The 24,192-nt window shown below is 38.9% G+C and overlaps 1 protein-coding gene across 1 annotated transcript; it reads left to right on the top strand.

Annotated features, from left to right (window-relative positions):
• The first annotated feature begins 701 nt into the window (after positions 1–701).
• LOC141840999 (E3 ubiquitin-protein ligase PRT1) lies at positions 702–8,597 on the top strand. Its single transcript, XM_074729114.1, has 8 exons — positions 702–841; positions 1,617–1,645; positions 1,716–1,895; positions 2,005–2,076; positions 2,147–2,311; positions 2,386–2,562; positions 3,146–3,258; positions 8,091–8,597. The coding sequence occupies exons 1-8, from the start codon at positions 744–746 to the stop codon at positions 8,391–8,393; spliced, it is 1,137 nt and encodes a 378-aa protein (XP_074585215.1). The 5' UTR covers positions 702–743; the 3' UTR covers positions 8,394–8,597.
• Positions 8,598–24,192: the final 15,595 nt, after the last annotated feature.

Below are 24,192 nucleotides of genomic sequence, written 5' to 3'. Positions count from 1 at the left end.
AAGATTCAAAGTTTTTATATCCTCTTCATCGTAATAAAAGAACTTCTAACTTGTCTAGTGTCAATTTATTGTAAAATAGATATTCAATTTCAGAGATAATAATGGATAAAAGATTATCTATTTTGTCTTTTAATTATTTGGAAGCACAAGTATTATTTGATAATTGAACGAGAACTGTAAAAAATATAAACAATGTAACTTTTAGAAGATGATAAAGTGGAAGATTTGGATATCGAAGCCAGAAACACTTCGTGAATAAAAAAAATAAAAATGAGAATAATACCACGTACTTTCTAAGATAGCAAAGACAAAAAAATAAATAAATTACGGTGACTTGGATTCCAAGATAGGTAATCAATTTAAAAAAATATAAATCTTTTTTATATTTATAAAGTTATAAATTTTAAATATGTTTTAAAATAAAAATAATAATCTAGAGTTGTTATTTTTAAAACCGTACTATAATGGACGATTTCAAATTATATATTGTAATTATACGGTTAAAATTAAAGCCGACATTATTGAAATTGTTGAGCTCGTTCTCGTATCACCGATCACCGTATAAAGAAAATATATCACTTTCAAATTAAATTTACAAATTCGTGGTAAATTGAGGTGAAGCGGCGCTCAAGTTGGAATTTGGCTTGGACAGGTGACGCCACTTTCAACGAATCCCTCGGATTCAGATAGATAACGATCGATCCCACGTCTCTTCCCCGGCGAATCTCGTTGCGCTAGAAGCAATGGCCGACGCCGAGGTGCCCAACCCCGTCTCTTCCCCGGCGGTGGCCGATCCCGCGGAAAGCGGGTCTAGCTCTCCCTTCGAGTGCTGCGTCTGCCTGTGAGTGATCTTTCTCTTCTCCATTTTTGCCAGATTATTCTCGTTTGCTTCTTCTTCGCGTCTTCTTACGTTTGGGGACTTGGAACGAGGGTTTTCTGCTCGAACGACTGGATTTATTGTCTTTGATCGTGTATCTTCAGTTTTTTTTAGTGAGTTCTGCTGCAATGCCTTCGCGTAGAAGCCACATCGTAATTCTAGGGTTCCTTCGGATTAGCTTTCTTTCGAGATTGCATCGTCTTGAAGGAAGCGATGTTGATTTTTCTGAAGAAGGTTTTACCAGTAGAGAGATGTTTAGTTATGAATGATCTGATGATGTTAGAAGGCTTGCTTATATGCAAGCTCGTGAATGATTGTGACTGATCTATTCTGCGGTGTCCTTCAATAGACCCACCGAGATGAAAGGAGGGGGGCCCTCCATGCTACTACATGAAATCAAACAATCAAGAATTTCGTTGAAATGCTTTGTGTCTATAACTGGGAATTGCACCACATCATATGTTCTCGTGGAAATTTTCATTCATTTATGATAATAAGTTGTTTTAACATGCGCGTTTACACTGGGATGTTGGCGAACATGATATACTGACTACCTTAGAGCCTTCAGAATCAGTTTTGTTAAAATCTGCACAAAGCAATGTTCTTTATGATTATATGTAGATTCTTTTAGAATATTATTCCCTGCCGTGTGAGATTCAATTCATGTTGAACTTAAATACTGTTCTTGAGGTTGTTATTTTAGTTTCTCAGTTGCAAATTTCAATATCTGATATTGCAGGGATCTTCTCTACAAACCAGTTGTGCTTGGTAAGTTGTCACCTTTTCCATTCTCTATTACAAGTACAAATATTCTATTACTCATTTTTCTGTAATGCAGCATGTGGACATACTTCTTGTTTTTGGTGCGTGAACAAAGCCATGCATGGGTTCCGAGCATCATATTGCCCTATTTGCAGGCAGCCTTACTATCATTTCCCTAATATTTGCCAATTGCTCCATTACTTGCTGTTAAAACTTGAACCTGAGGCCTACAAGAGGAGGGAAATGGAAGTGTTTGGTGAACACCTAAAACAATTAAACTTAGTCTGTGAAAATGTTAAGCTAAATTCTTTGATTGTTCTCTTTATGAGAATTGACTGTTAACTTTACCTTGTCCTGTATTTTAGAGGAAGAAAAAAGTGCAGACATCTACTCTCCCCAGTTGGTGGATCAGTTATGTGAGAAGAAACTAAATTCTGGTAAGTGTGATAGCTTATCTTACTAATGATCTTTCTTTACTCCATAATTGATTTTTTTTTCTTTTGGAAGGCAGGGCGAGTTCTAGTGAAAATGTCGATGATAGCAGACACATTGAATTGGTAAAGCTTTCTTCTCCTGAGCAGACCATGAAAAGGAGCATTTCTGTGGTTGATGTATTATGTTCTTTGTGCAAAGAAATGATATATAAGCCTATGGTTCTTAATTGTGGACATGGTGAGTTACCAAGTAGGGATTAGGCACAACATTTCTAGGATAATTTATCTATAATCTTTGTATCCTTCTTGTAGTGTATTGTGAAACTTGCCTATATGGCTTAAGTAGGGATCCTCTTCGATGTCAAATTTGCAAAAGTCTTCATCCTGGTGAGTTTCCAAATGTGTGCTTGGATCTGCATCATTTCCTAGAAGAAGCATTCCCAACAGAATATGCAGTGAGAAGAGAACAAGTGCATCTTGAGAAAACCAGTAAGTTTTTCTATCTATATCCATGCTAAATCTGAGGGAAATGGTTTTCTGATTACCCTGATATTGAGGGTAATTAATCGTGTAAAGCAGAGGGTAACATAAGCATAAGTTTTCATTCTCCTGATTTTTAAAGCAATCCAACAAAAAATTTAAAACGTAACTTTCTCATACACCTGAAATATAATTACATTGTAGATAATTTTTCAGTAATTAGTGTAAGGTAACTAGTCTCTTCACTAGTGAGTTGTATTTCTGTATGCGTCCTTTGTAATGCTTAAGACTCCTATGGTTGAAAGTTGATAGAATTTTGATTTCTTCCCACTCTAACTTCTCCCTCTTCCTCCTGCAGCTTTCTTATGGAAGCCAAATTGTTGCCTTCCCTTCACTCTCTTCTTTTCCTTTTCCCTAATTTAGTTCAAACTCTCTTTCTCATCTTTGGACATCTTTTGTTTTCCTATTGCTCTCTACTATTCTTCCTAAATATCTCGTCAACAATTGGATTAGGTTGCCACTGAGGATTCATAAATTTTTCCATGATTTTTTTCCTATATGTTTCTTATGTTTTTACCTTTGTGGACTGTAGATGCTGTTCAAATACAGAATCTGAAAGCAAAGATACCTTCTGAAACCAAGGATTTGTGGTTTAATCAAGACATGCATGATATTCATGTAGGAATCGGATGTGATTCATGTGGGGTATGCTCGCAGTTCCTTTCCCTTTTCCTTTTCAACCTTTTATGTTAACTGCTTTATAACATTATGCTAAAATAGATTTTGTTGATGCATTCGGCTTTACAATGTATCTGCATGTTCTGGAATTCCAATTTCACCTATTGTCTAATATTTCTCACTGAAGACACAACAGTTACTGATATCATTGTGGATTATCTGTAATTTACAAATTAGAAAGATTAATTTCTCCCCATTTGTTTAATATTTAGGCTTTCTTTACCCTGAAGTGCAGATAGAGGAAGGAAAGGAATTAAAGGTGGGGAAAAATTCACACTGGAAAAGGAAGAAAAAAGAATGGAAAGGGAAGATAAAGAAGGATGAAGTGTTGAAGCAGGAGGGAAAGGAATCAAAGGTGTGAAAAAATCCATAGTGGAAAAGAAAAAAAAGAATGGAAAGGAAAGAGAAAGAAGGAAAGAAGGGGGAAAGGAGAAAGGAAAAGGGGGGCATCTCCAGTAGTCTTGATTCACAGTCAGACTGCAAGCATGTGACAGCTTGTGCATGAGCTCAAGACTGCAGCAGACCATCCGTGACCTGGCTGCTGCAAGTGATTCACAGCTTGCCCATGAGTTTACAATGGCCTCAAGTGATTCTTGACCTGCCCCGAGCTTTGTGGTGGCTGTGAGTTTGTGGAATTCTTAGTCACTAGATTTATTGCAGTAAGGAAATGCCCGTTTTTAGATGGATGAAAAAATGGTCGAAAATGGTACGTGAATGATTTAGAATGGGAGCTTTGGTGCAATGGTAAAATTGCTACCGTATGACCTGGGGGTCATGAGTTCGAGTCACAAAAATAGCCTCTCGCAAAGCAGGATAAGGCTGTGTATACCCCGCATTGACGAGAGCTTCGTGCACAGGGCTGCCCTTTGCTGATTACTTTTATAATAGGTAAACAGAGAAAAATATGTCGGTTCTTGTATAATCCATCATTGCTTTCGTCCTCACTTCAAAGTAAATAGGGCATTAGGGATAAGGTTGGATTTAACATTGTATGTACACTTAAAAAATGCGTTTAGTGAATGCACTTACCATTAGGGGTGTCAATTCAGGTGGGTCGGGTGGGTTTGGGTCGGATCGAAGCAAGGGTATTATAACCCGAAGCCGAACTCAATCTGAAAATTCTAAACCTGAACTCGGATAACCCGATCAACTCGAATAACCCGACCGACCCAATTAAAAAAGACTTTTTTTTGTTATTTGTCCTTGATAATTCTTCACTTTTAATCTCAATAGTTCATCATTGTCATACTAACCTTCTATTATTGATGTACATAAAACATCTTAATTTTCAAAATAAAATTTGATTTAACCTAACAAAAATCTTAAATCCTAAATTCAGGTCAGTCCGGGGCAATCCGAATGCAACCCAAAAACTCCCAGCAATCCTAATCTGATATTTTTCATGTTGACTCTGGTTTTCATTTTTGATACCTCTACTTTGCATCATATAAATTATAAAAGTTGTTTAGCGTTTGCTTATTTAGCAACCTACATCTCAAAATAAATCTTAAAATAAAGTAATTTTACAATTGTTGATAAAAGTACAACTAGAAAGCACTTTTACCTTTAAATAGAATGATAATAATGATGATATAAATACTTAGAATATATTATTAATTAAAATTTTAAATAAATCATATATTTCATCCTTTTATTATTATTTTTTTATCAATATGATATATTATTATTTATTATAGGAAATACTATATTATGATCAAAATTGTTTTTTGTATATAGCACAATGTTTCTAGCATATATATTCAATAACAATTTTATTATTAAAACATATTTCAAGATTTCATAACATATAAACAATATCAATTATTCATTCAATAGAATAATGATTCTAATATGTTTGAGTTGTTTTGTTATTTTAATATACTTTATAATAATATAATGATATTCTTTAATTATTTAAATATTATCTCAATGATTGTTTTGTATATATTAAATAATAGTGAGAATATTTTTCTAGTTTTTTAATTTTTAACATCATTTATTGTATTATTAACATATAAATAATATTTTGATTTTTTTCAATAAAATATTATTTAAACATCACAAATTTAAATGGTAAAATATCATCATAGGAATTGTACAATTGTTTTAAAATTATTTTTAATATTTAATATTAATATTTAGTATTTATTTAATTTTTACATTAATTTTTGACAACATTTTTAAAGGGTGCTTTTGAGTTTTTATTCCTTGAGTATTCCTTATATTTTGATTACTCAAAAGGCACAAGGCACCTCATACCCAAAGGAAATACCTTAAATATTCTCCTTTTTAAACCTTCCCTCCTTTTCGCCCTTATGGATGGCCATTGGCTCCTCCTCAAGCCTGTTTCCTTTCTCCTCTTCCTCGCCTCCATCTTTCTCCACCAACCATAGGAAACATACATCCTTTGTTTCCATGGCGGTAGCGCTGATGACATCTTTTGGTTTGCATATGTTGGAGCTTCTGTAGTTGTGATGATTACATCAAGCTGCAACTGAACAAGATGCTTGACGCCATGCTCCATCACATGTGGACCACCTCACAAGTGGGATCGCAAGCTTCACATCTTCTCTTGTTTCTTCACCGGCCTTGACACCAAGGGCCCCTCTTCTCCAATGCCTTCATTGCACTCTACATTAGTACATCACTTGGCTAGGAGGTTGCCACTCCACTTCTACAAAAAAGGTGGAATCCGCCACCTTAGCGGTCCCATACGGTCGGCCCCACGACCATCTGTGAAGAGGTAAATCGAGAAACTACAGTTGGTCACGACGCAAGAGAGTATTGTCTGGCTTCGCCAGGATTCAAACTCTTGCCCTTTTCTGCAACTCTGCTGCGTCGTAACCAACTCAGCTATGCCCCGGGGGCTTAGGAGGTCGCCACTCCACACACCTTGGTGTCGCCGCCATTATGGAGATTGATAGTTAGTACGAAATGGAAGTTATTGTTGATTTAGAGCACTAAATATGTAATTGTCGTGTTTTAGAAATAAGATGTTATATACAACAAGCAAATTTGAATGACAATTTCACAAATTGTTTGTAGTAAATAAAGATGTCTACATGAACATCATAGGCGAACTTTAATCACCTCCACTACTACATCTGCTATTTCTGAAATTGACAATTTGACCAAGGACCATCTGATAGTTTTGGCCAAAACTTCTAGTTGATCATTTTCGAGTTGTTTAGTTATTCAAAAGTACATAATTTCAATGCTTGAAGTGCATCAATCTATTTAGATTCACCATTTGAAGCATTTAAAAAGATATGTAAGCATTAGTTTATCCATCTCAGTCCGAATACCTTTAACAAATTATAAAACTACTATATGAGTTGTTTTTAAAACACAATTCAAAACTAGCTAAAATTAGGATAATAACCATAAAAACCCATTTGCAGCTCGTGTTTTCTCAACAAAGAATTCTTTGCCCATATGCATAGTCATTTCCCAAGCAAACTTTTTCAGTCGAAGGGAACTTAAAGGAATCTAAATGATCTCTTGATCTCTAGTTGTGGCTAGCTTGCTTGCACCTCTCACATTACCACTATCCTCCGATCCAATCCAACCATTCTTTCTTCTACTAGGCTATAAAATTTCTCTAGGTGGCAGAACAATAGAGTCGTCAGATCTTGACTCTACTTATCAGGGGTGTAATAAAAAAATGTGTAGATAGTCCATATTTTAATATACTAAATAGCAAACACATGGGAGCATAGGAGCCCTTACTAATTAAAGACACAACACTCACATTTATGGCGCTCCAAATCGACAATAAAAGCCTAGAGTTAGTAACCACTTCTATTTCTACTAATTGTCAATCCCCATGATGGAGATGACACTGAGGCTGTTTAGGGTGGCGAGCTCCTGGCCAAGGCATGCACCATATAATAAAGCACAGAGGCTGTTTAGGGTGGCGACCTCCTGGCCAAGGCATGCACCATAATAAAGCACAGCAAAAGCGTTGGAGAGGGCCGACAAAGAAGCAGGAGAAGATGCAGAGCTTAGGGCCCCAGTTGTCGGTGGCTTGCATGTGGCAGAGTCGAGCATCTTGTTCAACAGCACAATTTGATTTAGTCATTGCACTTGCAGAAGCTTTGGCGGATGCATACCAAAGGTCATTGTTGTTGCCACTGTAGAAATAGTGGATGTATTCTTGTTGGTGGATCAGAGGAAGAGGAAGGAGAGAAGAGGAGGAAGAAGAAAGACTTGATAAGAAGCCAATGATGCTTGCAAAGGCAGAAAGGATGAAGTCTTAGAGAGGAGGACATTTACGATCTTTCCTTTGGCATGAAGCACTTTTTAGGTAATTAGAAAATATAGAGCACCTACTGAAAACAAAGATTGAAAAATTTGCAAAATTTTTTATTTTTGGTTTTTTAACTGATTTAGGAAAGCAACATTAGATGGCAGTATCACCTTATTTATAAATTAATTTCGAAGTGCAGTGCTTTGAATAAAAGCACCTGGGGCATGAATTTATCAAACCTTTTAATTACCTCTCAAGGTGCTTTGACCCATCAAAGACCAACAAAACACGCTTTGATAGTAAAAACCTCTGGAGAAGCCCTTCTGAATCCAAGCTAAGATTTTTCTTTCGTATCCTCTTTTTCCTCTCTATTAAGGATATTAAGGATGCAAAATTTCTTTTGGCAGTTACAGATTCCATTGTGCAACTACTATCTCTAGTTCTGAATAGTAGATTCTTTTGGCAGTAAGATTATTTTGGCTCTTTACCAAGGACTCAAATGTTCATCTGACTTTTGTAAATGATTAGCTTTTGTCGATCTTATCAACAGCTGTATCCAATAGCTGGAAAGAGATACAGGTGCAAAGATTGCAAAGAAGCAGTCGGCTTCGACCTCTGTGAAACATGCTACAACACCACTTCTAAGCTGCCTGGCAGATTCAATCAGCAGCACACACCAGAGCATAAGTTTGAGCTCGATCAGTCGCGCACATTAAGAAACATTTTCTTGTCCCAAGCCAATAATACCATGGAGATTCCTCCAGAAGCCTTCGATGAAGATGATGCCCCTGTGGCTGACACTGAGCATGTCTATCAAAATCATGATGACCCAGGACCAGACGATTTCATATGAAACTACAAGAATTTTGGATTAAAGCTTCCAGCCAGATGCTCGTCAATGTATCTATTATAGCTTTTTCCATTAGTGGATTGAAGAGGAAAGAGGTGGGAAAAAGCAATAGAAAGAATAATTTATCTACAAAAAAACTAAGGTGCTTCTTTTGCCATTTTTAATTTTCTGCTGTAAAATTTAAAAAAGTGGTTAATCCTATTCCAAGTCGTGGTTGAACTCAATTAAATTATTTTGATGTAGTTGATAAAGGGTTTAAGTTTGACTTAGTTTGTGTTTCTAATGTGTTTGTCAAATTTCAGGTGTAAAACATGATAGTAATTGCTGGTATAGTGATACTCAATAGGTTTTAGGTTTTGAGGTCGGAAAAGTTTAAGGATAAAGTTAATTGGATACTTGGCATGCAGGTGTTGGCAGATGGAAAGTCATGAGACCCTTGGTAGATGGAGAAGATCAACATGTGTTAGGATTCTTTAAAGGTCATGGTTGACTAAGAGTGTGGTAGGTGTCATGGAGGAAAACCTAGAGGTAGAGGGGAAGACTTCTACGTAGGTGAGGGAATTGAAAGGTCTCTTTCTAGATGAGGAAGATCTAGAGGCTAGACCTCCCTCTTTGAAGATGAGAAGCATCTATAGATTGTTTCTCGGACATAATTGAGTTGGTTATGACAGAGCAAAGTTGTTGAAGTGGACAAGGGTTGAATTTCGACGAAGCTAAGGTAATGTCCTCATCCATCATGGTCAATTGTAGTTTCTCGATTTATCTCCTCATAGATAATCGTAGGGTCGACCGTGTAGGACTGTTGAGGGTGATGGATTCTATCTTTTGTTGAAGAGAATGACTACAGGTTGAGACCTTTCCGAAAGGGAAGATTCTAAGGTGAACCCTTTGGCAGATGTTGACTAGTGAATCTTGAGTTAATCTTGGATTTCTTACTGGATGTTTACTTGACATGTATTTGTCAAGAAATAAGTGTTCTCAATCGTAGTCATTGACTGAGATTTATCTTGCATTAAATTAAGATTTCCAAATAGATTTAACCGATTGAAGAATTGTTTTAGTTGTAATTGTTGATTGTAGAGTTCTTCTCGAGAACCCAAGGGTTTTATTTCAGTTTGAGTGGATTGAAATAAAATTTAGTTAAGTAGTTTGTGTTGATTGAATATTGAATTGCTAGAAATTGGCGCATTTAACTTGGGAAAGTATTTGTTGGAGTATAAGGTTCATAGCAACAATCTTAAGAGTTGACTAAAAGAGGTTGAGTCAATGGACTTGGATTTGAGTCGAAAAGAAATATTATCAGTTGGTAGATGAATTTGCAATTTTATCTAGTTGAGTTAATTGGCAAGCGTCACGATGATTAAAATGAATTTAAGTCAATTAAATAAGTGTTGAGTTAAGATTGATTGGTATTTTAGAGGACTAGAGAAAATTGAGTTAATTGAGATTAAATAGAATTATTATGTGAAACTTATCTAGATTCGATTTGAGGACTATTAAATAAAGAGAAAGGGAAAGCTTGACGAACAACTATTCAACAACAATCCTATTTCTTAGAATCCACACGCTCTTACTTATTTAAACTTCAAGAGCTTTAGTTTGTTTGACAATCTTTGTCGGAGAGAGCTAAGTGGCCGAGTTACTAAGCCGAATTGTCGTGCCGAGCGGTGTCGAGTGGTCGAGCCGAGTGGTCGAGTGCCGAGCCGAGAGCTGAGTTGTCGAGCCGAGTGGTCGAGTGCCGAGAGCCGAGTTGTCGAGAGTCGAGTTGCCGAGCTGAGTGGCTGACTATTGAGAGTCGAGAGCCGAGTGCCGAGAGTAGAGTACCGACTGCCTAGCCAAGAGCCGAGTTGTCGAGCCGAGTGGCCGACTGCCGAGAGCCCGAGTGCCGATTGCTGAGCCGGATGATGTCGAGGCCTGCGTTCAACGTAATTTTCTTAAAACAGATTCGTCTCCTCCGGCAGTGCTTAGAGGTCACGACAAACGTCTGTTTCCCAGGATACAACGACAGAACCGGAGAAACGATCAAGCACAAATCGTTCCCGACGAACTAATTACACCCAAAGGCTATCACCGGGAAAAACAGAGGAAAGGGAAGCTACGCTTGAGAACACTCTGCCAATGGCCTCCCATCGCTTCCTCTTTTATAACCTTGCAACATATCTCCCATTAATTGGAGATTAATAGTATAATTGATGGCTTCATTCGAAACGTCAGGTAAATTAACTCTGGTCGTTTCAATGCCAGATAATAACTCTCGCCCGTTTCACAGTAGCCACTGTTACAAAACATGGAACAGGATGACAAAATGTTGATTGATCCGCTTGAGCAAATTATGTCTTGACCGGTCCGACATTCGACGCGCGCAGGTCGCGCTCGCACACAAGTTGCCTTACAAGTAGTGCAATCTGGGCCTTGGATTTGCATCCCCCTGCGCACCCATGCGTGAGAGAGAGTCTCTCCCCATGCATTTGTTCTAGACCTGCCCACGGGCCGGGTCCAGCCCGGACCCGGCCCGGACCCGGACCGGGTCAAACCCGGACCCGGCCCGTTGACCCGGTTAGCCGGGCCAAACCGTAACCGGCCCGGCAGCCTGCCGGGCCGGTTAAGGTTCAAGCCTCATTGAACCGGCGGTTCAGCCGGTTAACCGGCGGTTTGAACCGCCGGTTCAAACATAACCGTGGTTTGAGTTTTTTGGGATTTTTTGATTTTTTTTAACGGTTTTTATATTTTTTAATGTGTATTCAATAATTTGTATATAAAATATATTTAATTAAATTACAATTTAATATATTGTTGCTAGGGATCGAACCATGACATCATGGGACACAAATCCATGTACTCACCACTGGTCTACAACATCTTTTGTTTGTAAAAGTAATATAATTATATATATACTATATTTATATTTATTTAATTCAAATCCATTTTAAGACGCCGTTGATGGGGAACGAACGCAATTCTCACCGGTCTTGGAATATGCACCACTAAACTACATCGACTTTTTTCTCTTTTTTTTCAATATTTCTTTTATATAAATTTTAAATTTTTTAATATAATAATCTCGAACCGTCGTGAACCGTCGCGAACCGTGAATCGAATCGTGAACCGGCGGTTCCGAACCGTGAACCGTAACCGTCTTGGACGGTTAAGGTTAAGGGTCGACCTCCCACGAACCGTCGAACCGGCGGTTTCGAACCGTCGAACCGGCGGTTCCGAACCGTGGTCGGGTCTAATTTGTTCATAACATCAATGCTTATGATATAATAGAAATCAACAAAATTGCCCCTCAACTACCAATGCAAGATTAAAACTCTTCCATATGATAGCCTTCTTCATCCTTTCATTTTCTTGTTTCCATTCACATTCCCAACATAGTTTTCTATCTTCAAGTAAACTTTAATTTTTCATATCATAAAAAGAAAAGCTTTTGAAGGAGGTTACTTTGCCTTTCGAAGAATAACAATATTAGTGGGATTTTGAAGAAATAATTCACTTAATAAGTAAGTCAGGAGGTCATGAAATAGGAGGCTCTGAACCACATTGAAATAGGATTGAGGCTTAAATAATATGCTTGCATTATTTTATTTTATATTTCCACTACATAACTCTAATGTTCTTTTATCCTTGTAATTTGTAAAGAGTAGTCAAGTATATTTTGAGTTTCAATTTTTATCTATTCACCTTCTCTAGACATTCCACCAACTGTACATGTTCATGTTGAGATCAGTTCCAAGATGCATGGACGACTTCTCAACACCAAGGTCGGATGAGGTCTTGTGAGGAAAGGATCGCAAAGCTGGAAGAGCCTGCAAGCATAGCAACCGTGAGAAGGAAGGTCAATAGGTGCTCTGGTTCAACCACTCCGATACTTAAATCAGCCCGTGAGGAAGGAGGAGAGAAAACAGAAAACAGTAGAGAGTGAGTTGTGAGCGAGCATACCTCCTTCTGGAGAAGAACAAACCTTATATATGTGCAATGAGCATCATGTCACATCTTAATTAAGGAAAGTGTCCCATCATCAGTAAGGATCTTGTCAGAAGAAATGGGATGATTAGAATGACAATCCCATCATTGACATACAAGTGTAGGGTCATTTCGCATGTGGATGTCAGAGCGGTGGCCATAATTAGGGGGTATGAGATTGTCAGAAGAAATGATGGGAAGTAATGAAGCAGGGCACCGTGAAAGCCATCCGGCGTGACCCTAGCCGAATCCTAATAAGAGCGAAGTCGTCGAGCCGACTCAGAGGCTTCGGGTTCGTAAGAGGAGTCGGTCTTTGAGAGAGCTCATATAAGGATCTAGCTCGGGACTATGTCTTGGATACCGAGGTGTTGGTTCCACGTTCCAGGTTTGAGCCAAGTTCGATGAGAGGTACTCAGTTTCCTCGAGAATTCAGCTCGGCCATAGCGAGAGGTCAACTCAGCCATAGCGAGAGGTCAACTCGGCCATAGCGAGAGGTCAACTCGGCTATAGCAAGAGGTCAGCTCGACCATAGCGAGAGGTCAGCTCGGCTTTGGTGAGAGCTTAGCTCGATCATAGCAAGAGGTCAGCCCGGCTCGGACTTAGGATCCCGTCTCCCGAGGGTTCAGTTCGGCTCGGACATAGAATCCTGAAGTTAAAAGTCGTGACCATAGGACTGATTCAGATGACTCGTCGATTCGGTCGATCTTGGCCAACACAAGGGTCGGATCAGGTACACCGACTCCTAAGTCTTCAATTCGGTCAACTCCTCAAGACTGTAACACAAGCCTCCCCTATAGTCTAGTCGAAGGAAGCATAAGTCAGACTGACTAGAACAGTGTGTAGTCGAGCCCGTGTGGAGCCAGGATCGAAGTGACCGACTTACATTTTGAAAGTGGTTTGTAGGTGGGTGAATCAATCTTAGATAACATACGCGTGGAAAGAGGGATGTGGTGTGGCGCACCATGCCGCCGATGGCACGCCATACATCTGACACGATAGGGGTCATTTCTGAGGCAGCATTAATGGAGGCGTGATGATCGATGGGACAAGTAAATCATAATCATGATGGAGAAAATCGACATGGGGAGTTGAAGCCATCAGATGGCTGGTAGCGGCTCTTGTCTTTTTTCCGCCACTCAATCGGGCGGCTGCGACTGACTAAAATATTGGATACATAGAGCAAGGAGTCAAACATGAGGCGGCTGCGCGATCGTCTTCCTGCTCCAATTTCTTTGCTCTCGCTTCCTTCCCCTGTTGTCGGCGACCTTGTCCCCCTTGCTTCCTCGCGTCGAGTAAGTCTTTGTCTCCCTCTTCTTTCTCCATTAAGATCTGGTTAGGAATGGCTTCAGAGGAAGCTGTAGGTCACTGGTATGAGTCGGTCGTGTCTTCCTTCACTCTTGAATCTAGGTCTGAGATTAGATTGACCTACGAAGTACCCGATAGCTATAGGATTAGGGTTCCCAAGTCTGATCAGAGGTCGCACGCACCACCGCTTGATTGCCACACCTTCTTCCACGGTCAGCTAGAAGGCGGCCTTCATTTCCCCATCCCCGACTTCTTCCAAGAAATCTCCACCTACTTCAACATTCCCTTAAACCAACTAGCTCCTAATTCTTTCCGGCTCCTATGTGGGGTCGCTCTTGTCTTTCGCATGTATCAAATTCCACTAAGTCCAGCTGTTTTCTATTGCTTCTTTTACCCGAAGAAGAAGAAGACAGTGTCTTCTACTTTAATTCCAAACCAAGATACAACTTCCTAGATAAGTACCTGACTTCTTACAAAGGGTGGAAGTCAAAGTTTTTCTTCGTCCGTTTCCCGACACCCGTGAACTTCCCGACTGAGTGGCAATCGGAGCTCCTGAGTCCACCTCCTCTGAAGTCCCACAAGAAAGAGCAATCATTCATCGAAGCATCCGAGTCACTGAAGGGTCTACACTTCGACGTCAACAAGCTAGTGCCCGAGGAGGGGCTACTGTATCGAGGGCGCTTGAGCCTGATCGCGGCAGAGCTATCACAACCACTTGGTAAGAAGTAAGGGCACTCGGGCTTCTATAAGAACTAACTAATTCTTTTTTGGTTGTGTGCAGACGACATCTGGATGGATGCCTTGATAAATAAGTACTTGAAGTGGGATCGGGCGTCGCTTGAGTCGATGATAACTCCCGCCGCTTCAGCCGAGCCCCAAGGAGTCATCTCACCTGCCATTGAGGCGCCGGTAACTGAGGGCGCCGAGGCGGGGCCTATGGAGGCTGAGACCTTCGCTCGAGGTAAACAACTCATCCGAGAGGAGGAGTCGATGGAGCCACAACTCCCCGCAGTAGAGAGTCGGCCCATGCCACCTCCAATGTCCCAACCTAAGAAGAAACATCATCGACCCCGATTCCCCCGCGGGGGAGAGAAGCGGCTGAAGAAGTCGTGCACCTCCAAGGATTATCAGCCAACCCTGAGTGCTCCTGACTCAGGGGCACCGGCTCTTTCGGCCGAGTCGGGAGCCTTGCCTTCGTTGGAACCAGAGGCTATCAAAGTAGTCTCCATGGCCGAGACAGCAATAGAGGCGGTGACTGAGCCGAGTGCTACGGAAGTGGTTCCCGTTCCAGAAAGGACTGATGGGGCGCAAGCTAAAGCCCTGACTCCGACTCTTACTATGGAAGGATCAGAGAGGACCAGCTCTAGGAATTCTTGCACCTTCCTCCTCAATACTTGGGCCGAGCACGGAGTCGGGCGGAATGCCCATAGACCGATTGGACACTCCCTTCACCGTGGAGGAGGTACTGAGCATGATTGTTAGGATCGGTTGGTTCGCTAGAGGGGGGTGAATAGCATTTTTCGAATCTTCTTTGATTGTTTCTCTGCAAGAGTGTTAGCGGAAGCAAAATATAATAGAGAAAATAATAGATCAACGCTAACCCGGTTCGTTTACTTGGTATCCACCTCCGCAGAGGTGACTAATCCAAGGATCCACACGCACGCACACACCCGCTGCACTATGAATCGTCTCCTTCTCGAAAACCTCGAAGGCGGAGAAACCTTTACAACCTTTTCGTTCTCCTCAAAATGATATGAAATAATGTTTAGGAGGAGAGGAAGAAAGCAAAGAATCAGAGAACAACAAGTTCTCAAAAGAAGCGCAAAGAATAAAAGAATGGCAGAATTCTTGAGTTGATCTCGAGCAGGCTTCTTTTATAATTCTTCGACATCAGTCGACTGCTGGCAGGGCCAGTCGACTGATGGCTTCAATCGGCAACAAAATCTTGCATTAAAGCGCATTAAATGCTTGCCATCTTTCTCCAACGTTCAAATATCAGTCGACTGATCCAAGACCAGTCGACTGGCATCAGTCGACTCCAATACTCCAGTCGACTGCCCAGTCGACTCCTGTCTTCCTCTGGCTCGACTGATTTTTCTGTGTGCGTCTGATTTATGAGCAGTCGACTGCTGGCAGGGCCAGTCGACTGGTGAAGCTGAAAAATCCCATTTCAGCTTCTCTTGACCTAGACCTCGGCCTTCAAACACCTCCTATAGCCTCGTGCCTTCCCTGGATGCTCCATCATCCTCGCACTAGCTTGAGATGCTTCCATCAGCTTCGTCATGTCAAGTCCTTGCCAAGACCAACCTTGGACTTTTCCTTGCCAAGACTACCCACTTGGACTTTTCCTTGCCAAGACTACCCACTTGGACTTTTCCTTTTGCCAAGACTTCCCACTTGGACTTTTCCTTTGCCAAGACTTCCCACTTGGACTTTTCCTTTGCCAAGACTTCCCACTTGGACTTTTCTTTTGCCAAGACTTCCCACTTGGACTTTTCTTTTGCCAAGACTTCCCACTTGGACTTTTCCTTTGCCAAGACTTCCCACTTGGACTTTTCCTTTGCCAAGTCTTCAACCTGGACTTTTCTGCAAACTTGCATCACACATGTTAGATCACAAGTATTGCCTAACTTTAAACATGGTTTAGCCAAACATTGAAACTCAATGCACTTGGGGCAAAGATTGCACCAACAATCTCCCCCTTTTTGATGTTTGGCAAAACCTTGTTTAAGTTAGGTCTTTAAACCATATAAAGCATAGCATGTGATTAATATTTGATAAATAAAGCATGAATCACATGATATCAGAGCATCAAGAGCATCATAAAATATGATAAGCATGAATAGCATGATAAAGCATGATTAAGCATGATTAAACATGAATAACATGAATAGGCATGAAAAACATTTGTTTCTCTCTTAAACCTTCATAGTTCTCCCTAACAGTTCTCTTCATAGTTCTAAACTTAAACCTTAAACCTTCATAGTTCTCCCCCTTTTTGTCAAAGATCAAAAAGTTATTCCATAGGCTAAGTAGGGTTAAAATCTCCTTAAAATTGTTTATCCCCCTTTAGTATTGCACCAACAATCGTTTCGGAGGGAAAAGAATACCTTAAACTCTCAAAATATGCTGAAAACAGAAATATCAGTCGACTCATAATGTATCAGTCGACTCAGCAGTCGACTGCAATCTGAACCAGTCGACTGATATGCTGAATTTCAGTTATCAGAGACGAGATTGAAAAATGCATAAGTAATTGTACGAGTTTCAAAAATTCATGAAATTTCACACGTACATTACTTATGTCTAACACTATTTGAGAAAAATAATTTGAAAAATTTTGGATCTCAAATATGGTAGTTTGATACAAATTCCAAAAATGGTTGGATAAGGTTAATAAAAGTCCAACTTTGTATCACCATTTCTAATGGATTGGAATTTTCTGATTTGGAGACTATCTTTAATTTCCTGAGGGATTTTAAAATGTGTTTGATTTGTTGGTTTAGGATTTAACCACAAGGCTCCCCCTAAACATCATATGATCCTTTCAAACACCATTTAAATCAAATGCTCCCCCTTAATCATAACTCCATGAATTTAAAAATTTAAAATTAAGCTCCCCCTTAAGGTTTTGAAATCACAACTCCTTAGAATTTAATCAATCAAACTCCCCCTTTAAGTTGTGAAATTCAATTTCTTCTTAATAGGTCAAACTCTAGCTCTCCCTTAAGGTTTGAAATCTCAACTCCTTCTGAATTCTTTCTAACATTTCAAAATTCAAAACTCCCCCTTAAGGTTTGAAATTATGAATTCATTATTAGCATGATAAAATCAATTCAGGTTTTGAAAACCATAATATTATTTATAAGCACATAGAAAATCATCATATATAAATATTAAAACATAATAAATCATCATAATTATATTAAAATTTAAAACAAGTCATGAAAAAACATAAATATTAAAAGTCAAATCATAGTTCAAAACAAAACATCCAAGTTCAAACATCCAAAGCATAAGTCATAAGTCAAAATCCTAGCAAGATTACACAACCCAGATTTTCACCACATGTCATTATTCGTCACTTGAAGAAGAAGACCACTCAGGAGTATGGAAGCACTTATGTAGCAAATTGATCATTTTCAGAATTTCTTGTTGTTGTTCATACACTTCATTCTGTTTCTTTGCTACACTTTTAACTTCTTGGTGTAGAGCACGAATTTCTGCTAGAGCCACCTTTCCCCGATCATCTACATCATGAAGTGTATCTTCTAACCGAGCAAGTCGCTCTTCATCACCTATGTTCTTGTGGTCATTTTCATTCTTCGCATCATCAGATTCAGAGGAGATTACCTCTTGAGTATTCTTCTTCATCCATCTCAAACCACCATCTGAGTAGATGATTCTTGCAAACTTTAGATGACGTGGACCTAACTGATCATAATCCTTTGAAAGGTATCTGATGGCCCCAACTGTAGTGTCAATTCCCTGGGATGCTAGGAATGATGTGATGATATGGCCAAATGGCATGAAGATCTTGCCATTGATGGGTTCAGAATGATATAGAATGGAATGATATATGTGAAGAGCAATGTCAATGTCAAGTGGAACTTCTAGAGCGAACATCATGATCAAATGAGGAATGCGTATTATCGATCGACCTCTAGACACAATAGGAAGGATGCAGTCAAGAACGATTCGATACCAGACATACTGATCTGCAGACAATTTTGTGACATCAAATCTAGTCCTAGATGCTTTCCTTGGTTCATTAAAATAGTAATCATGTATAGTGTCGATAGTCTCATGTGAGAATGAACCATAGATTTCTCCATCGACTTTAGGAAAGCATACGAAAGGATTCGAAGATGGACGAAGACCAAGGAAAGTTCTGATTAAATCTGGAGTGAAGTCAACATGCCTACCGGCGACAGTGGATATAAAGCGACTTTCAGTTATGTCGGTAGGTCTAAGATTGACATAAAATTCTTTGCACAAGTCTAAATTTATGCTACTTGTGCAATTTACAAGGGTTTCAAGCTGATAGTGCACAATACGGTCATAGATGTGAGGGACTGCAAACTGGAAGAATTGACGATTTATGTATCGACAATCTATAAAATGGAATTCAGAGGTTTCAAAGATATGTTGTCGTATTTTTGAAGGAAATCTGGGTAAAGGAGTGCGAAGGAAGTATTCAGGATCAGGATATTGCGGTAGGTCCTTATTTTTGCTAAGAACTATCCTCCTATGGGGTTTAAAAGCCATACGCTTTTGTCTAAGGATGAAGATATGCAATGAAAGATGAGAATGCATGAGAAAACAAAAGAAAGTTAGTTTTCAACAAAGATTTAGAGTAATAGAATCAAGACAAAGTTGATTTTGAAGGTATACCTCTTTGAAACCGGTTGATTCTCCATTAGAATTGAGAAAAGTAGTTGATTTGGATTAAAAGAAGGACTCCTTTGACTCTAGAAGACCTTGGGAACTTGGAGGAAGAAGAAATTCGGCAGAAAACGGCGTGGACTTAGGGTTGAAAGCAAATTCAGAGGCTAGCCGTGGTTGCTATTTATAAAAGTATTCGCCTGTCAGTCGACTGATTATAGGTGAGTCGACTGGTATCAGTCGACTGGTGTAAAAACAGTCGACTGCCCTCTTATTTCGAACATCACAGAAAGATTGGTCGAGTGCTGTGAACGTTCAGTCGACTCCTATCAGTCGACTGGTGGTCTATCAGTCGACTGCCATCGAATTTCAAAACTTACAGAAAGATTGGTCGAGTGAATACTGAAGGTGAGTCGACTGCATCAGTCGACTGCTCATGTAGCAGTCGACTGCCCTTAAATTCTGAAACTCACAGAAAGATTGGTCGAGTCATTTTGGTCCTGAGTCGACTGATCAGTCGACTGATGGAATTATCAGTCGACTGATATTCTGAATATGTTCTTTTCAGCATTATCAGTCGAATTTCAGTAATGCCATAGAAATTCCACAAAATTCAGAAAAATCTGAAATTTTGCGAGCACATTTGTTTCAATGATATCTATCAGGGAAAAATTATATTTCATGAAAATTCATCATAGTTTTATGAATTGGCACAAACTTCAAGAATGTGCTTAAGTGTGCATTGTTAAAGTATCACTATGATGCATTGTTGTGATTCCTATAGGTTTGTGACTGTCTAGCATTGTGATTGCATTTGTTATTTGATTTTCCAAACATTTTAAATATCCAATTATGACTAATGAGCAAGATATCCATGAGTTGAATATTTGCTATCCTCATAATTGGTCTATTATTGATATTTTGATACTTTCCATGCTATAACAATGTGCCATAAGCACAAGTAGAGCATGAGTATCATCCTAGCATCTCACATAATGATCAAGCAAGCTCAAGCACAATCAAAGTCATCCTAATTGTCTTGTGAGATGTTATTGTTAATGTAATGGCTCATGCATTGCTAAAATCAATCATTCTACAAAACACATTCCTAAACCCCTTCTTATATTTGTGAATTCATTTTCGGGTAAAGGTTTAGTGAATATATCGGCGAGGTTTGATTTGGATTCTATGTAGTTTAATTCTATATCACCTCTTGCTACATGATCCCTTATGAAATGATGTTTAATTTCTATGTGTTTGGTCCTAGAATGGTGAACCGGATTCTTAGTTAAGTTGATTGTACTCATGTTATCACATAGGACTTTTACATTGGTATAATTTAATTCATAGTCCTTAAGTGTGTGCATCATCCATAATAGTTGAGCCACACATCCCCCTAGGGCTACATACTCAGCTTCAGTAGTAGATAAAGCTACACATGGTTGCTTTCTACTACTCCAACTAACTAGGGAGGATCCAAGAAATTGGCATCCACCACTAGTACTCTTTCTATCTAGTTTGCATCCTGCATAATCTGAGTCAGTGTACCCTATCAAATCAAAATTTTGGTTCCTTGGGTACCAAAGACCAACATTCAAAGTTCCTTTGATATACCTCAAAATTCTCTTTCACAATTGCAAGATGCGACTCCTTAGCACATGATTGGTATCTAGCACACATTCCAACCGCAAACAAAATATCGGGTCTACTAGCGGTTAAATAAAGAAGACTACCAATCATACTCCTATAGGTCTTAGAGTCTACATTCTTCCCTTTTTCATCCTTATCTAATTTTGCATTAGTTCCTATAGGTGTTGATATATTTTTGGCATTTTCCATTCCAAATTTCTTAATCATTTCCTTAGCATATTTTGTTTGATAGACATGTGTTCCTTCATTTGTTTGTTTAACTTGTAAACCTAGAAAGAATGTGAGCTCTCCAACTAAGCTCATCTCAAATTCATTCTCCATATGCTTGATAAATTCATTTAAAAACTCATCATTTGTTGACCCAAAAATGATATCATCCACATAGACTTGGGCAACAAAAATCTCATTCTCCTTTGACTTTATAAACAAAGTTGGATCTATAGTTCCTCTTCTAAAGCCTTTAGAAATTAGAAAGGTAGACAACCTCTCATACCAAGCTCTTGGAGCTTGCTTTAATCCATATAAGGCTTTTCTAAGTTTATAGACATGGTTAGGGTAGTCACTACTCTCAAAACCAGGAGGTTGCTCTACATAGACTTCCTCCTTTATGTACCCATTTAGGAAAGCCGATTTTACATCCATTTGATGGAGTTTAAATCCCATATATGCGGCATATCCTAAAAGTATTCTTATTGATTCCAATCTAGCCACGGGTGCATAGGTTTCATCATAGTCTAATCCTTCCACTTGGTTGAAACCTCTAGCTACTAATCTAGCTTTGTTTCTTGTCACATTGCCTTGTTCATCTAATTTGTTCCTAAATACCCATTTTGTGGTAACAATTGTTTTATCATTGGGTCTTGGAACTAGATCTCATACATTACTTCTTTCAAATTGATTTAGTTCTTCTTGCATGGCTAGGATCCAATCGGTATCACCTAAGGCTTCATCAATTGATTTAGGTTCAAATTGTGATATTAAAGCAATTTGATTTGATTCATTTCTAAAGTGTGATCTTGTCCTAACACCTTGTTCAATATCTCCCACCACTTGGTCAATGGGATGATCTTGATGATGCCTAAGGTTTCTAGGCCTAGTGAGCTCATCACATTTGTTATTATTGCATTGTAATTCATCATCTGAATCTCCTCTACCTCCCCCTAGATCATTGCTCTCAAGCTGTAGATTTTCAATTTCTTTTGTTATTTCTTTTGTTTTAGCATTTATATCCTCATCAATTTGGGATTTCCTAGGGTAGGTATTATTTGTTTCATCAAATTCAACATTAGAGGATTCTTCTATAATTTGAGTTCTTTTATTGTAAATTCTATAGCCTCTACTAGTCGATGAGTATCCTACAAGGATTCCTTCATCCGCCTTAGCTTCGAATTTTCTCAACTCATCCTTAGTGTTTAGGATGTAAGCCTTACACCCAAACACCCTAAAATAGTTGACTTTTGGTATCTTGCCACTCCATAATTCAAAAGATGTTTTACCCAAAAATCTGTGAATTAATACCCGGTTTTGAATATAGCAAGCGGTATTAACCGCTTCTGCCCATAGGTATGTGGGTAAGGAGTAGGCATTAAGCATGGTCCTAGCAGCTTCTTGTAAAGCTCTATTCTTCCTCTCAACAACTCCATTTTGTTGAGGGGTCCTAGCACATGAAAATTCATGCTTATATCCATTTTCTAAACAAAATTTAGAGAAGTTTGAATTTTCAAACTCTCCACCATGATCACTCCTAATTCGGTTAATTCTAAGTTTTCTTTCATTTTCCACCCTCTTACAAAATCCAATAAATATTTCTAAGGTATCATCCTTATGTTTCATGAAGAAAACCCATGTAAATCTAGAAAAATCATCTACAATCACCAAACAATATTTGCTACCATTTAAAGATGGAGTGCTATGGCAATCAAACAAATCTAAGTGCAATAACTCTAAAGGTAAAGAAGTACTAGTTAGAGTTTTACCTTTGTGTGATGTTTTTGATTGCTTACCCTCTTGGCATGCATCACACAACTTGTCCTTGACATATTTGAGTTTGGGCAGTCCCTTCACCAATTCTTTGTTTGCCACCTTTGCTATTGTCTTCATGTTGACATGCCCAAGCCTTCTGTGCCATAACCATCCTGCTTCTTCTTGTGAAATAAAACACTCAACAGAAGGAGTTAGTAGCAAATGCCAAATTCACATAATATAAATTTTGTTTCCTATGTCCTTCTAGTATGATGTTATTCATTCCAATTTTCCTAACCAAACATTTGTTTGCATGGAAATCAACTTGATAGCCTGAGTCACATAATTGGCTCACACTAAGCAAGTTAAAACTCATGCCCTTAACTAATAGGACTCTATGAATGGTTATAGTGGGTGAGACTGCAATGGTTCCTTTTCCTATGATTTTCAATGTTTCATTGTTACCAAAAGACACATTTCCCTTCTTCATGTATTTGATTTTAGTAAATTTACCTACATCCCCGGTCATGTGGCTTGAACACCCGCTATCCAAAATCCACATGCCTTCATCCTTCTTTTCTTTTACCTACATGATACGAAAAACATCCTTTTTAGGTATCCAGAAGCTAGATTCACTAACATTTGCAAGATATTTCTTAGGTACCCATGCTAGTGTTCCCTTAGTGTTTTGTTTGCTAGATTGTGTTTGTCTTCCTACAAGGGAAATATAGGACACTTCCTTAGGTCTATAACCTAAACCAGCTTTGTTGTAAACTGCTCTTTGACTGTTTAATATTAGATCAAGTTTCTGTGATCCTAAGGTGAACTTTTCTAAACATGTCTTCAATTTTGCATTTTCCTCCTTTAATTTTGCATTTTCCTCATTTATTTCATCAAAATCACTATGGTCACATGCAATGGTTCTAGCATTCCTAAGTTCTTCCTTTAGGGCCTTGACTCTAGATTTTGATTTATCTAAAGAATGCTTGAGATAGTTAATAGTACGAAAAAGTAATTTCTGTTTACGACTATCCAATACCTCATCCTCGCTAGAGGAGGATTCTTCTTCACTTGAAGATGATGCTTCATTGCTTGAGGTTTCTGATTCATCTCTACGTGCCATGAGCGCCATGTGTCGTGTGATGTGGCAGGCTTCTCATCATCATCTGATGACTCACTGCTTGAGTCATCCCATTTAGCTTGTGCCACCATCACCTCTTTCTTGCTTTTGTCCTTTTTCTTCTTCTCTTTTGATTCATCGTTCTTCTTTAGGTTTGGACAATTTGGCCTTATATGTCCTTTCCTGTTGCACTCATAGCAAGTGACATCAGTACTAAAACTTGAACTTTGATTATTACCTTGAGATGGCGTAAACGTCTTTTTGAAGTTCCTCTTTGTGAATCTTTTGGATCTCCCCATCATTTTCTTCACATAGTGAGCCATCTCTTTTGATGTCATTTCTTCATCGCTATCTGAAGAGTCTTGCTCAGACTCTGATGACTCTTCCTTTTCCTTCTTCTTCTTTTTCTTTTCCTTA

This window comes from Curcuma longa, chromosome 11, assembly GCF_044706935.1.
Source record: "Curcuma longa cultivar G26 ecotype Majalengka, Jawa Barat chromosome 11, ITB_CL_G26_1.1, whole genome shotgun sequence".
Classification (NCBI taxonomy): Eukaryota; Viridiplantae; Streptophyta; class Magnoliopsida; order Zingiberales; family Zingiberaceae; genus Curcuma; species Curcuma longa.
The sequence above is the reverse complement of the archived record's forward strand: the minus strand, read 5'-3'. Positions and strand labels throughout refer to the sequence as shown.